A 15,839-nucleotide genomic window follows, 5' to 3' on the forward strand; every position below is an offset into this window, starting at 1 on the left:
GGTTGTTCCCCTTTTTGTGTTGCGAGTTGGAGTGGTGAGTCATTGGGTATTGTCACACCCCAAAACCGAGAACGGCGGAAACATTCTGGGGCGGAGGACATCATGTATAATATCAACAACAATGTAAAGTAGTAAACAAGCAACAACATCATCCATTGCATTAATAAAATAATTATTATACAATTGTATTCTGTCAAATTTTGATAAACACTAAAGCATAAATCAAAATGAAAGATAAGTCTTGAATAAGCTCCATCTTCCTTTCTCCTTGCATCGGTACCTGTCTATGATGACCTGAGGATACAAGTAATTTTGAAAGCGAGTATCAGCTATGAAGTTGGTGAGATCATAAGTATTAATGTGTCTTAATTTGTAAAACTTATAATTTTTAAGACTTGACATTGTTTTGAAAGAAAGCTCATTAAAAGTATGAAAATGTTTGTAGATCAGTTGTAAATGTTTGAAAAACCCTAGAATCCCTATGATTCCTATTAGTAACGAAAGGAGTCTTCTACCAAGACTTAACTGTGCTATTTGTAGTTTTCTACCAAGGCCTAATTGTGTTACTATTATTATCGTTATAAGAAATTTTATCCCTTGGTACTAGGATACCTAAATAAAATTTTACCTCATTGGTTATGTGAATGAGTCACAAATATAGGTAATAATATAACTAACTTGAAATCATACCCTTTGGTACTAGGGTAATTGTAAACGTTAACTTTAAGCCATCCGTAGACGTACTCTTTACCTTTGTTGCTAACAGCCGGGTATAGGAATAGTCAATCCCTCCTCGTGCACCTGAAAAGGTACCAACCTTTTGACATCCGTAGATGTACTTTTACCTCTGTAGCTAACAAAGATTCTAGGAATGGTCAATCCCCCAACTAGCATCCTCTATTACAAGGATAATAATCTATTCTATCTCGTCGATTATGTGATCTTATCACAAGGAAAAGGTAAGAACACGGATTTAAAAACGGAGTCGATACATATAAAATGTAATAGGACTCCTACTGATGTATCTATGCACAAGTACTCCTATAAGTATAGTAATGTAAATATTATAGTAGAGTATGGTAAGGTTCTACGTGTGCTAGCTGTAATGTGTGTTCTTTCTATCTAGCAAGTATAGTAATATAAACGTTCTAGTATAGATGTATATGTTCTCGTCCTAGTATAGTTTGTACATGTAATGTATAGTAATGTTTTAGAAAGTATTGACTCATGAATGAACTGACTCATTGTATGATATCGCATTCTAGTAATGGTTCTGGTATCTTCCTGAACTACCCATATGGTAGCTTACTAGTAATCTAAGTGGTATGTATGGACGTGGATGTATACCCTTGTTACCCAAGGGCATAGGATGAACTGGAAGGACCTTTTATGACTTTATATGTACACATGATATATAACTAATATTTAAACGACCTTCGGACGAGTATCCAATATCCCACTAGACCACATCTCAAGGCGCGAAAAGGAAATAGGGTGGATAGCCTTCCTAAGTCTTTTAAACATTTCTTATATAACTATACATATAGAGGCATGCAATTTATAATATAAAAGCATAAATAAGTTTGGTAAAACATTTGAAACATAAATATTAGTTTAAGGAAAGATTGACTTGATGTCAATCTATAAAACAATTTGAAGGCATAAGTTTGATAAAACAATATAAGTATAAGGAACATTTGTTTGAAATACAGTGTAAATAAGTTTGAAATATGATAAACAGAGTAAGAGGTACAGTGTAATAAGGAGTTTAAAACATATAAAATGTTTATAAAAATCATTTGAAGGAAACTGTTTGGTAAAACGGCTAATGAGTAGCCAAATCTTTTGAATGTTGTATATTAATCACATGTGATTGATGTAATAAGTAATATACTCCTACTTACTAATCACATGCGATTGACATAATAAGTAGCATGATTCTACTTGTATTCCCCCCCCCCATAAAGCATTTAAAAGTAGTTTAAAACATTATTTAAGGGGTATGAACTCACATGAAAACTTGAAGATAGCGAGATGAAAACCGGGCAGAGTTTCGTCTCGGGAAACGGATTTTTCTCGGGATTCTCGGGAATCTCGGGAGTAAAATCGACCCTCGGGACTTGAGCAAAAAGGCTAGAGCTTCGGGTTTGAACGGGCACGGAAAACGAGGCAAGACGCAAGAGAAAAGAGGAGAATTGAGCAAATAATTCGGAAAGCCTCGCATCCTATTTATAGGAAGGCTGAACCGCCTCGGTACGCGGGGCGTACGCTTGTACGCAGCGCGTACGCGTACGTCATGCATGACCGAAGCCTCGACTGCCTCGGCTTCGGATGGGACGGGTTGCTGGGTACGCGGGTCGGATGGGACGGCGGGTCGGACGGGACAGCGGGTCGGACGGGTCGGAGCTTCGGACGGGTCGGATTCCTCAGATATGGCGACGTGGACGATCCGAAGCCCTTGATCTCAGTACGCGGGTCGTACGAAGGTACGCAGGGCGTACTTCGGTCCTATCCGATGACTCCCCTTCGGATAATACCGGGAGTTTATAATTAAATTTATATTTATTTTAATTAAACTTCTAAAATTCATATCTCCCTCATACGAACTCCGTTTTTGACGTTCTTTATATCCACGCGAAGGTGAGACCAAGATCTACAACTTTCGTTTAGAATCCGTTGGCAAATTCCAAAATTATTTTTATTATTTATTAAATAAAATGACGCGATTAAGGAATTTCTTCTAAAATTCATAACTTTCACATCCGATGTCAGATTTGGACGTTCTTTTTATGTACGATCATAGCTTGAGGTTGTCTATAACTTTCATTTAGATACATAAGGCTAAAAACTATTGCATCGAAATATCGGGTTGTCACAGGTATGACTCAGTGGGTTGGAAGCCAGGCTCACTCATGAAGTCACTCGGTGAGTCATTGCAACGACTCGACGAGTTCACGGCAATCTCCTTGTCTCAAGAACAACTCGACGAGTTGTTCATACAACTCGGCGAGTCACAGCTTAGAGTGTTCTTTGGATGAAGATGAACTCGGCGAGTAGGACGAAGGACTATTGGCCTTGGGTATAGAAGGAAGACTTGTCGAGTCTACGCTTAACTCGACGAGTAGAGACGGACTTATGGTCAGACTAAAGGAAAGGGACTCGGCGAGTTGGGTAGCCAACTCGGCGAGTCTGGTCAACTGGCAGTTGACTGTGACTTGACTCATGACTTGTTAAGGGTAAATGGAAAATTTACCCTGAGGGCGGTTAGCAGTAATTGATTAAGTGTTTGGTGGGAATTACAGTCGGAGGATTTCCGAAGCAGCAGCAGACAGACCTTTCCCACACAGATCAGCAGCTACTTCGAGGTGAGTTACCTTCTAGTAGCGGTGGGTATAAGGCCACAATGCCGGCCCACCAGTAGGAAATGTATGATAGATGATTGTCTTTGTGATATCATCTAGGTTTGCTACTACCTGATATGTTATATGCTAGCATGATATGTTACATGTGATAGTAATAGAGTTCGGTTGTTAGGACTGAAGGGTAGTCAGACACCCCAGATACGTCTGACAATATATGATGATATGTTTGCATGTTGGCTTTTTACGTTATATGCGATAGAGGTAGTAGGAGGGGACTAGTCCCCGAGTTCGGTTGTTAGGACCGAAGGGTAGTTCAGGCACCCCATATATGTCTGATAATATGTTATGTTATGATATATGTGATAGTAGCAGTAGGGGGTGAAATAGTCCCTGAGGTTCGGTCGTCAGGACCGAAGGGTAGTCAGCACCCCATAACGGCGTGACATGGGTAGTCAGCACCTCAAAATGGCTTGACACGGGTAGGTCGGCATCCCAGAATGGTCGTACCGGGTAGGTCGGGCACCCCAGAAATGCCCGACAATATGTATGATATGTGATTGTATGATATGCGGTACGTTGGGGGAACTCACTAAGCTTCGTGCTTACAGTTTTCAGTTTTGGTTTCAGGTACCTCTTCTTCGAAGGGGAAGGAGCTGGTGCGGTAGCAGCCCACCACACACATGTTTCGTATTCCGCATCACGAGACCTTCCTGGGGATTTGTACTCTGACATTTTTATGTTATTGAAATGTTTTTCCAGACATGCGATATCTTTATAAAATGTTATGATTAGTAAACGTTTTATTCGAATGTTTTGCTAAATATATGTTTTCAAAAATGAAATTTTTGGCTCGTATTTTGGGGCGTTACATGGTAACGACACTAAGGAGAAACCGTTACAGGAACCAGGAGCATTGATCAAGAAGAATGCTTTGACAATCACAAAGAGAAAGAGAAAGAGAAGGAGAGAGTGTGTGTGTGTGTGTGTATGTGTGTGTGTTAATGTGATGTGTTATATATCCTAAGACTAACTATTTGTACATGGCCTCGTTTGGGGAGTGGTGTCGACTGTCAAGGTATCATGTTTACAGGGGAATCTTTGTTTGGTCTTCGATATTGGTCCCAAGGCTTACCTCGAACGACATTGACAATATAAATGTTTAATTGAGCGGAGGTATAGGGAATTCAGTATATATCGACATTCATTTTGTCTTAGGCTTGATTTCTCGTATTATCCGTAATAAGTACATCTCCCATCATTAATGTTCCTTTATGAAGTGTATCTATTGAACCGGTGTGATTGTAGTTTTGAACAACCTTATCATACTCGATCGGAATCCATATCGATTGCGGAGGACCGATCTAGCTTTTGGTGATTATGGTTAACTAGGTCCAATAATATGGCGACTATTTTTTTTATATATATTGAATACTAGTTGGATTATTATATGTCATTAAGTCACCTGCTGAATATTGGAGGTACAACAGTCCAGAGTCCTAGTTTGTACTTTAATTGTCTTTTTTCGATGATATGGTCATCAGTTGTATATAGAAAAGACTTCAAAGCCTAAACATTAGTCTCTTGAATCTCTACTTAGGAAACGCACATGTCATCATTGCATTGAGGATCACGATCCATGATTGTAGATATATTTACAATTTTACTATTTGTAGTAAACTATTTCTAGGTTTTTACCATTAACTTCTTCATTTCTTCCGGTGTCTTCATTTTTCTCACTAAAAAATATAGCTTTTGCTATTTCTGAAACATATGTTCCTATGGCCAAAGAAAAAAATGATATGGATTATGCATTATGGGGGTGTTTGGGATTCCTTTTTAAGCACAAAAGTTTTTTTTTTTAAGTTCTTTTTGACTTTAGCTTTTGAGGAGACAAAAGAAAAAAGTTGTTTTTAGAAAGTGTTTGGGTTGCATTTCTTGACTTTTAAGTCTAATTTAGCTTTTAAAAGGTTAAAAGTTACAAAAAAAATCATACTTTCCCGACTTCTGAAAACCTATCTTTTTCTTCTTTACAAAAAATTATTTTTACATTTCTCAAACATCTTTTGTCATTTTTTGACTTTTTGAAAAAGTTAAAAATCAAAAAGTCATTTAAAAAGTAATCACAACTTAATAAAAAAACCTTAGATTCTATCATCAAACTTTATGAAATTAAGCATGTTTTTTTAGGGAAAATTGCAATAAAATTCTTACATATTTGTCTCATAATCGATTTAATCATTATATCTTTTTTTATTCAATTAAGTCTCAAAACAGATAATCATATTCAATTTGAGCATTTTACCCGGTCAACAGATCATCCAACTTTCAAAAATTATATTTTTGGCATAGATTTCAAATTTTATTATAAATTTGGTCCAAAATTTACACTTTTGGCCCATATTTTAAATTTTATTACAAATTTGATCTAAAATTTACCTTTTTGGCCCGGATTTTAGAATTTTGTTAGGAATTCATCCTAAATTTAGTCTTTTTACAACTCTTTTTTTTCAAAATGTTGTTTTGAATATGTTTTTTCTTTATAAAATCATATTTATACAAAAAAAAAACACACATAAAATCATATTTTCTATATAAAATCATATTTATACAAAATTTTGTTTTGAAAGTTGGATGACCTGTTGACCAGGTAAAATGGTCAAATTGAATACGATTACCGGTTTTTAGGACTTAATTGAATATATATATAAGGACTGAATCGATTATGAGGCCTATATATAAGGACTTTATTGCAGTTTTCCCTTTTTTTTATATTGAAGAAGTTCTATTGTCACTACAAGATTAATCACAATGATCGTGCTCAAGTGGATCTATATCATTAGTTATGGTTGGTTGGGTTTTCCTTCATTTGATTTGTAGAGATATTTTATTGGTACCCAAATCACTTATTTTATACATTTCCAATGGATTCCATAAAATCCTTGATATTGTGATGTTATGTAATGTTTTGGGTATTGTTCCTAAAATTGATATATTTTGGTATTTTACTGCATTGCATTTGGCAGTGATTGTGAAGAGTTTTGGACACAAGAATTTAAGAAAAAACAACAAAACAAATCAACACAAGAAGTAAATAATCCAGTTTAACTCATTGGTTAGAAGGTATATGATTACAATATTTGATAGCTCCAATGATAGTGTTATGAGCATGTATGTAAAGATTCATAACCCTAATACAAAGACTAACACACATAAACTATATATATATATATATATATATATATATATAGGCTTAGGTTATTTTCTTTAGAGTATCTATTGTGTTATTGTATACATAAATGTGAGTCAATCAAATTTACATATTTTAAGAAAGTGATTAATATATATTATTGAATTCAATATAATTGAAAAATATCATCTTAATTAATTATAAGGGTAATTCAGTCAATTAATATAGACTTAATAAAGGAAAATTGTATTTTTAAAGGATCATAGATTCTATTAATTTTAAAAATCCGATTTTAAGAATTATAATTATTTTAATTCGGACATTCTGAGAGAATATGTTTATGAGTATATTCAAAATTAAAAATATTCTTGAACCATAAACAATAAAAATATTCTTGAACCTATTTCTTGATCATGAATTTAAAAACTTCTTGTAGAATAACAAATTCTTGAACAATCACTTGAAGAATAAAAACAAAATTACATTATTTCTTATAGAATACGGGTAAAAATTGTTAATAATTACATTTATTGTTAAAGAATAAAACTAAAAAACAATCAAAACCGGAAAGAATACATCAAAATCTAACAACGACAAATACATTCTAAAAGAATAATGTGGTCCGTTTCAATTTTGGTCCGTTCTTCAAGCATCAACTTCTGTGATTCTAACAGAATTGAAATTCTTCATTCCATTCCAACAGAATTAGAACTGTAAAAAAAATACACAAACCACTAAGAAATTACTTAAAATCAGGTATAAATAAGTTGAACCGAAATCATTTGATTCATGTATGTCCAAATTATTGTTTAGTAATTAAGAACAAAAGGGTAATTTGATACTTACCTATTAGAAGTGTAGAATATGCTTATCACGAGGTAAGTATTCCAATGAGTTTGTAAACTTTTAAAAATCTTTGCATAATATTTCATTATACATTAAAAGATTATGAAATTTGGATTTAGAGTCAAGAATGCAACAATAAGTTTGGGCCTTTTTTTAATCAAACATCAATAAGGAACTGGATTTTAACTAAATGTGCTGGCAAATTTTGGAAAACAAAATTTATTCTTTTTCTAGTACACGGTTTTAATGGACTCAAAAACAAAATTTCATTCTTTAACATGAGATAATCTCATTCTTAAAGGAACTTCATATCACAGTAACCATAAAATGAAAATTAAATGTTGAAATAAAATACGACAAGAATATAGAAGAAGATTTGGTACCTTCTTGGAATCATGGATTTATGCAACCAATTGAATACTAAATTATTATGGATTTTGTGCAGCGGTGTACTGGTTGCGGACACATTTGGAAGGCGGCTGTTTAGGGTTAAAGAGAATGGAAAGCTATTATTTCCGAATTGAATGAGGAATCGATGAAGCCACCCCTGTATATATATCGATCCACATACATTCATACATATCGATTCGCACTTATGTCTGGAAACGAGATAACATTAAAATCCATTGAATGTAGGTATGGATATGTAAACGAGATGAAAAGAAAATAACGAAATAAAAGTTGGAAGAACAGATGTATTAAATTGGTGGTGTCGGAGATATGTTGAAGAACCGGTAAAACTCAAATAAAATTTAATTTCACCTGATGGGATCGGTCGGAGGTGTGCATCGATTCAGTTGCTAAGGTTTCTGTCCTTGCCGCTTGTTCTAGCACTTTAAGTAAGAGCATTACAGAGAGTGTCCATGGGGTCGTTGTCAAAAAGGGTTGATTAGGGTTACGGTTTTAAAATACAATGGGTGGAGAAAACTAAGTCAGTTGTTACCTTAATTATAGGATATTATCTATGTAAAGTAATTATCAAATTACCTATTTACCCTTATTTATTTATTTAATTATTAATTTTTATTTTAAGTTTTGATTGGCCCACATTTATGCATACAATAACACAATATTTAGTTTAAACAAATGAACCTATCTCTCTCTCTCTCTCTCTCTCTATATATATATATATATATATATATATATATATATATATATATATATATATATATATATATATATATATATATATATATATATCAGTGTTGTAAAAATCCCGATTAGGTCCCGATTAATCTCCGATTAATCCCTAGGCGCTACTCGACTGATTAGAGAGCGCCTAGCGATTAATCAATGCATACAAAATGACTGAAACAGTAGAACCCGATGAACTTTTAACACTTTGATGGAGTTATATCTCAATAGAAACTATTTGATATATGATTAGTGTTGTATTTATCATATTAACCTATTTTCTTATGATATTAGTGGTATTTATGAACTTTTATATGATATTAGTCATATTTAATTTTTTAAAATCTAACAAATTAGCAATTAATGATCCCCGATTAATCTCCGCCTAGCCGATTAATCTCTTGACCCCAGTCCACCGACTAGCTAACGTCAAGCGATTTTTACAACCTTGATATATATATATATATATATATATATATATATATATATATATATATATATATATATATATATATATATATATATAGGCACATTTTGTACACGTCACTGTCTTAGTCCATGTATTTTTATGATCAAATGTCATTGGCACATAGATGCAAGACATTTGTACTTTCGATATGTTTTGACTCCTTTAGCTTTCGATATTAATGAGTTCGATATCTTCACAACACTTTCGATACCTAACATTCTCCCATTTGTGAAGATACAATATTTTTCGAAATCATTTACAAAATTACACAACGCTAAGAAGAGCCTTCCTAACTTCCAAATACCATGTAAGAAATTCATGCATTTCCTTCTTGCACATGGCTCCAAAACAACATCTTATCTGCATCGATTAAGGGTAAGGAGGTTGCCAAACACTATCACATCATGTTTTCATTTGAATTAAGCAATATAAGAAAGGAGCTTATAAGAGATTTTAAGTTTGTAAAGCATGTGATGTGATAATGACTGATGTTGTTGAATATTAGAACATAGCTGATGAAGTCTTCCTCTAAATATTGTATTTCTTTTGTATATTTTTACTTAGATACTCTGTAGAATATAATGAGTTTGGAGTTAGTATTGACATTATCAAATAGGAGGAGATTGTTAGACCCCTTGTGATTTGATAAGTCAAAAGTTGTGTATCATCAGATAGTGTCGTACCACCCATCACTCATTAGGGGTTGCATCCCTTAATAACATTAGGAAGCTTCATGAAGGTGCGTAGCAGATCAAGCCCTAATTAATGAAGATAACTTCCTTCTATGTTAGGGATTGTTTTAAAGATCGGTTTGCCAAAACAAAAGACTCGTACTTGGTTTCGGATTGTGTTTCTATATATATCTATCTTGTATGTTAAGATAGAATTCCAGGTCTTTTATTATTATTATTATTATATACACACACACACACGTGAAGATGCGTAGCAGATCAAGCCCTAATGAATGAAGATAACTTCCTTCTCTGTTAAGGATTGTTTTGAAGATTGATTTGCCAAAACAGAAGACTCGTACTTTTTTTCCGGATTGTGTTTATATATATATATATATATATATATATATATATATATATATATATATATATATATATATATATATATATATCATTGATTAAAAATGTGTTAATAGTCAGAGTTTGTTCTTTGATTATCTTATTGAAACTTTCCAATCGAAAAAGTTTGGTTTCATTATTTTTGTTTGTTATTGTTCTTAATCGTGTTAATTATTTGTTGAATCTGTTGGTTTAGGACCAACATAGTACCATACCCACCACATTTTTTTTTAAATGTAATTTAATAATTATATAAATATTTAAAAACAATAATTAAATAAAAACACTTCAAAATAAGTCTAATGTCCTCTAAAGCCCTCAAAAGTCAAAACCATCTCGAGCTTGTATTTTATGTGATAGAATGTATTGTAGTTATGTGAAATGCTTGATATGGGTGGTGGATACCCACTCCATCACTGCACACCTGGGCGGTGTCGTGTTCACCGCACCACCGCGATGACATGCCACCCACCCAGTGTGCGGTTGTCTTCCATACCAATCAGTCTAATTAGTAATTTTACATGGAACTTGGACAACAAACATCATAAGAACCTCAAATAAGAAACAAAATTAAAACAAAATTTTCTAGAACCAAAATTGTAAAAAAAATCAACTAAACTAAAAGAGTAAAGAGGTAATTTATTTGGGAAAAAATTACAAATCGTTCAAATTTAGGTCCAATTAACACCAATCATAGTACATGAATTGAGCAAATTTGCAAATAGAAAAGAAAAAGATGAATTTTGCAAGTAGATATTGTTGTGATGTAGAGTCATGTCGTGTGTTAGAACCCTACATTCACTTAATTCCCAAAATCTTTATAAAAGATATACCTTTTACAAATTTTCTGATATTGTATAGGATTCTTGATACTTCATTGGAAAACTAATTGGAAACTTATGTTTTAAGTAAAACACATTTTCAAGCCATAACATTTCATTATTTAGTAAGAAAACTACTATATGAAGCAAATTTGCAAATAATAAGACGAATTCTGATGATATTATAAGGCTAAAGTTCCAAGAAACAGTTGTAAATAGATATCGATTCCATAGAACAATCCAACTTCATATAATTTTTAAAATTTTTACATATATGAAGCAGAAAAAGTTAAAGATGGAAACTTTGAGTATTCGTAACATTAAGAAAGGTAGAAAACTACTTACCTCATATCACTAAGATCTAAGAAGCCTTGTCCTTTTCTTCATTCACAACAGAAAGTATTGGCAAACTGCTTAAAAACTCATCAAGCCCTTCAAAAAATCCATTACCTTCAATGTTATCTTCTTCACCCTGCCCTTGACCTCGATTCCCACCAATCATCTTTGAACCAGATTCTTCCCCTTCATTGTTATTAAACTCAACATTCAAATCCAACTTCCCCATTTCTTTTGCAACCCGACCCGATTGTCTTCTTGGGTTACTATTACTAACCACTTCCTTTTTGCTACTCTCTACACTGTTTTGAAGAATCTTTTTCCTCCTTTTTCTAGTCTTCTTAACATGTACACCTTTTGCTTTCCTTTTACGACCTCTCTTCTTCATCTTTTTCACCTTTTTGTTATCGGTGCCCTTCCAATCAAGATCAGAATCGTCGCTAGGTTCTGAGATACCTGTAAAGATATCATCTGTAACATCATCTATGTAGATACGTGGTTCCGAATTTCTTCTTTTCTTTGGCGAACTATCGTTTAGATTGTGATGAACTTGAGGTGAGACATCGTAGAGAGGTGAAATGGATGTCCAATATTTGTTTGTGCCTTTGCCATTGTTGTTCTCGAGGTTTGATATCGAAATCCCTAATGGGAAGGACCCCCAACAACAGAAATAGGCTTCTTGGCCTTCGATTATGGGTGGAGGAGAGGGGACTGGAACTGCTTGAAACGCTCTTTCGCAGTTGCGACAACGGAGGGTGCACTCTGCGTAAACCCTAGGGTATTCGTACATGTATAGACAGTAAGGACACGCAGTCCAAAATGTAGGAGATGATGAATCGATGTTCTCAGAATCTGACTCGGTTACTGTTTCTTTTTCTTCCTCGCTGACACTATTGTTCGTATCAGAATGAGTAGGAGGCTGGACAGGGGTAGCATTCTGTTCCAGCGAATCTTGTTGCTGATGATGTTGTTCCTGCTGCGGTTGTGATTGTGGCTGTGTTTGTAAAGGCGTCTGTGAATGGGGTGGCGGTTGTGGCCAAGACACTGGGGGTTGCAGCGGTGCTTCAGGAGGAGGAGGCGGCGGAGACCTCGATCGAATATGTGGCTGCGGTTGTGAATGTGGTACCGGTTGTGGCCAAGGCATTGGGGGCTGTGGCGATTCTGCAGGAGGAGGAGGCGGAGGCGGAGACGGAGTCGTCGACTGCATAGGTGGTTGCGGTTGTGAATGCGGTGGCGGTTGTGGCCAAGACACTGGAGGTTGTGGCGATGCTGCAGGAGGCGGAGGCGGAGACGGAGTCGTCGACTGCATAGGTGGATGCGGTTGTGAATGCTGTGGCGGTTGTGGCCAAGACACCGGAGGTTGTGTCGATGCTGCAGGAGGAGGAGGCGGCGTCGACGCTCGCGTAGGTAGCTGCGGCTGAGGAGGTTGTGACGGTGGTCGTAATTGTTGCTGCGGCGTTGACGTAATTTGAAACGGTTGTACCTGAGGCTGAAACAGCTCTTCCTCCTCGCGTTGCTGAAACAATTGCTCCTGCTCACGCACCGGCGATGGCCTAACAGGATTCGATTGTGACATAAAATTGTGCTGTTGATGACTCCGCTGTACCCTAGTTTGAAGAAATGTCCGTTGTTGTTCGACCAATTCCTGTTCATTACCTGACCCCATACGATTGATCGAAAAAAAATTATGTTGATGCTGCTGCTGGTGTTGATGTTGCTGTTGCTGTTGCTGGCGGTGATGGTGTTCGAGGTTAAACCCTATATGATTCATCTCCTGCTGTTGTGGAAAATCAAGCTCCGAATCATACATAGACTTCCGTAAAGGATTCGACAACACAGCCCAAGCATCATTCACAAGCTGAAACGCTTGATCGGAGTACGGAAACCGGTTTTGATGAGGGTTTAATGTTACAGCAAGCCGTCGGTACTGATCGGCGATGTGTTCCGTGTCCTGAACAAACCTAACGAGTTGAAGAATCGCGTAATAATCCGGCTGCTGAGTGCCATGGCTTCCGGCGACTCGTTTCTCGGCGGCGAGGAGCGTATCTGCAATTGCTAGGATCTGATCAGCAGCTTCAAGTCTCGGGTCGGATTCTCGTGCTCGGATCGCAAATGTCTTGGATCCTACAAGGTCGTGACCCATGAGCAGTTTCTCGGCGATTCCGAGCCACCGTTGTGCCTCCGCCCGTGCTATGAAGCTATGAGGGTCCATGGTTCCTCTCTGAAGCTCAAACTGCAGTTATGGTGGTCGGAGTTAGGGAGAGGTAAAAGGGTAGCAGAGTTTTTTAATATGACGGAAAAGGACATGGCTTTTATGAGGAAAGGGTAGGTACAAACGGAAGAGTTGCAGGGGTATAAATGTCTTTTTGAAAGGTTATGGAGTTAGAATCTAGTGTATCTAAGCGGAGGTCATGCACGTTTAAATTGAATTATTTGCAGCTAATTGACAAGAATAAATGTTGGCGCCAGATGAAAAATGGCTATTTCCAGAAGCAAATCGCTTTGTATGGTTGTACATTGTGGAATATTTATTGTATTCTTACCTTTTCGGTTAAATTTGTACGGTCTTTTTTAATAGATTTGACCTGTGAATCATCATGATTTATACCACGAAAAAGTGAAAATATTATATATTTTAATATATGATTAGAATACAAAAATTTTGTGATAAATTCTGTGGGACATACTGATATTTTTTTAAACACTAAATTACAAAATAATCAATTAAGTAAACTAATCATTTTTATATTGGTTTATTAAGAAAATAATTATTATTCTTTTTTTTTTTTTTTTAAATAACCATCTTTTCCGTAATATGCTATTTTGGATTATATGGATTCAACATTCAACCCAGCCCATTCAATACATTCTTGAATGCCCATTCCAGCTCAGTACAATATGTTCCTCAGCATAAACTACAAAACTTTATTCCAAATTTTCTTCTCACATTCCGAAGCACAAACTACAAACTTACACATTTTCAACTAAGGCCATACGGAATGGTCATGCGTGCTTGGGATGTCACATAGATATTTCATCATTCCACACCCAACCCACCAGGATATGAAAATTGTGTTCATCGGTGGTGGGCTGGTGGTGAAGGGGGCAAAAAGAAAGAGAGAGAAAGAGGGAAATTATGAGGGATCAGGTTCACCACCAATTAGATGCAGCGTCTTCTTCCGTCTTCTTATTCACGTCACATGCAGCCCACCGGCTTTGGGGGCGGTGTTCATGCGTGGGAGAGGCTGCCATCTCAGCCCAAGACGCGTGAAATGTCTCCCATACCGGGTAGCCTAAAAATCAATGAAGATATTGTCACATCCTCCCCGGCTGATTGCGAAAAATGCCGAGTGGTAATGGTATAAATTATGAAATTTATAAGTCTTTATGTCGATAACCCTATTCTAACTTGATCTCTTACTCCTTCCTAGGAATACATACGATTTTTGAAAACGTCAAAATGATGTTGGTGAGTGCACATATTTTTATAGTTTTATACTTTTCGGCTTTTATTGGGTTATAATATTTTAAGAAACTTTTTTCTTCCATAAAAACTTTTTCTTAAGTATTTCATTAACCCCAACTTACTATCTTTTAGGATATTTAGCGATCTTATCTTATTATCTTCCATGATATCTAACGATCCTATCTTAGTATTTTATTAGGATTTTTATCTAAATACCCTAAGGTGATCTAATGTACTACAATGAGCCCCATAATCGACAATGTTTGACTAATTGTGCCCAACCACGACGCTTCATCGGACGTCGAATAGTGAATAATAAGAAAGTTATCATGTTGGGATTGTAGCTAGCAATCGTTGGTGGGGTTGTCAGACCCCGTATAGATTGATACATATTTTTCTAGATCTCGCAAGATTAACGATTATAGGTATTTGGGGAATGTCGAATTTAACCAAGGCCTTTAGATGAATTAACATCTCACTAACACATTGACCTTAGGTATTTATCTTTTATCTTTTATCTAAATCCTTCTTAGGGATTTCCTATAATTATCGCAATATAAGTATTTTATCTTATATTTGATAGTTGTAATCTTTTATCTTAATCCTTCCTAGGGATTTGAAAACATGATATTTGGGCAGAGTAGTGTTGTGATATGTCTCTGGCTCGATTCCTACTCCGTGAGGGATGGAAGAAGTTGCCTGAGAATCACAACAAAGAAAAGAAGATCGTCAATCGTCGTCCGGGAGGTTGTCCCGGAACAATGCTTTAACGATCAAGTCGATTCTAAGTTCTGATAAGAGGGTGAGAAAGTATGAGACAAAGAGTTGGTGTTGAATGTTGGTCCCTTCTTTTGGAGGAGAAGGGATATTTTTATACCTGTAATCGGGCGAGAATAGAACCCCGACCATATATTTTACTTTTTCAGGTCTGGCAGGGACATACGGCTTCTGATTGGTAGATCGTGCTCCGTGAGTGGCTATTTGCTATTGGTGCAGGCTTCCAGGGGATCAGTGTGCTGAGCGTGACACCTGTCGCTCTGGGGGACGAATGATACTATTTTGTCTTGACGCTTGCTTTGGCGCTTGGGTACCAAGAAACAAACACGGGGTTGCGAAGGGCGAAGACGCAACGTTATGTGTACACAGAC

General features: G+C 35.9%; 1 protein-coding gene across 1 annotated transcript; it reads right to left on the reverse strand.

The window, feature by feature from the left end:
• Positions 1–7,074: 7,074 nt before the first annotated feature.
• Positions 7,075–13,624, reverse strand: LOC145061392 (uncharacterized). Its single transcript, XM_079008845.1, has 2 exons — positions 11,235–13,624; positions 7,075–7,260 (listed from the first exon to the last, which is right to left on the reverse strand). The coding sequence occupies exon 1, from the start codon at positions 13,435–13,437 to the stop codon at positions 11,251–11,253; it is 2,187 nt and encodes a 728-aa protein (XP_078864971.1). The 5' UTR covers positions 13,438–13,624; the 3' UTR covers positions 7,075–7,260; positions 11,235–11,250.
• Positions 13,625–15,839: the final 2,215 nt, after the last annotated feature.

Source organism: Lactuca serriola, chromosome 7 (genome assembly GCF_051521515.1).
Source record: "Lactuca serriola cultivar US96UC23 chromosome 7, Lser_US96UC23_V15, whole genome shotgun sequence".
Lineage (NCBI taxonomy): Eukaryota > Viridiplantae > Streptophyta > Magnoliopsida > Asterales > Asteraceae > Lactuca > Lactuca serriola.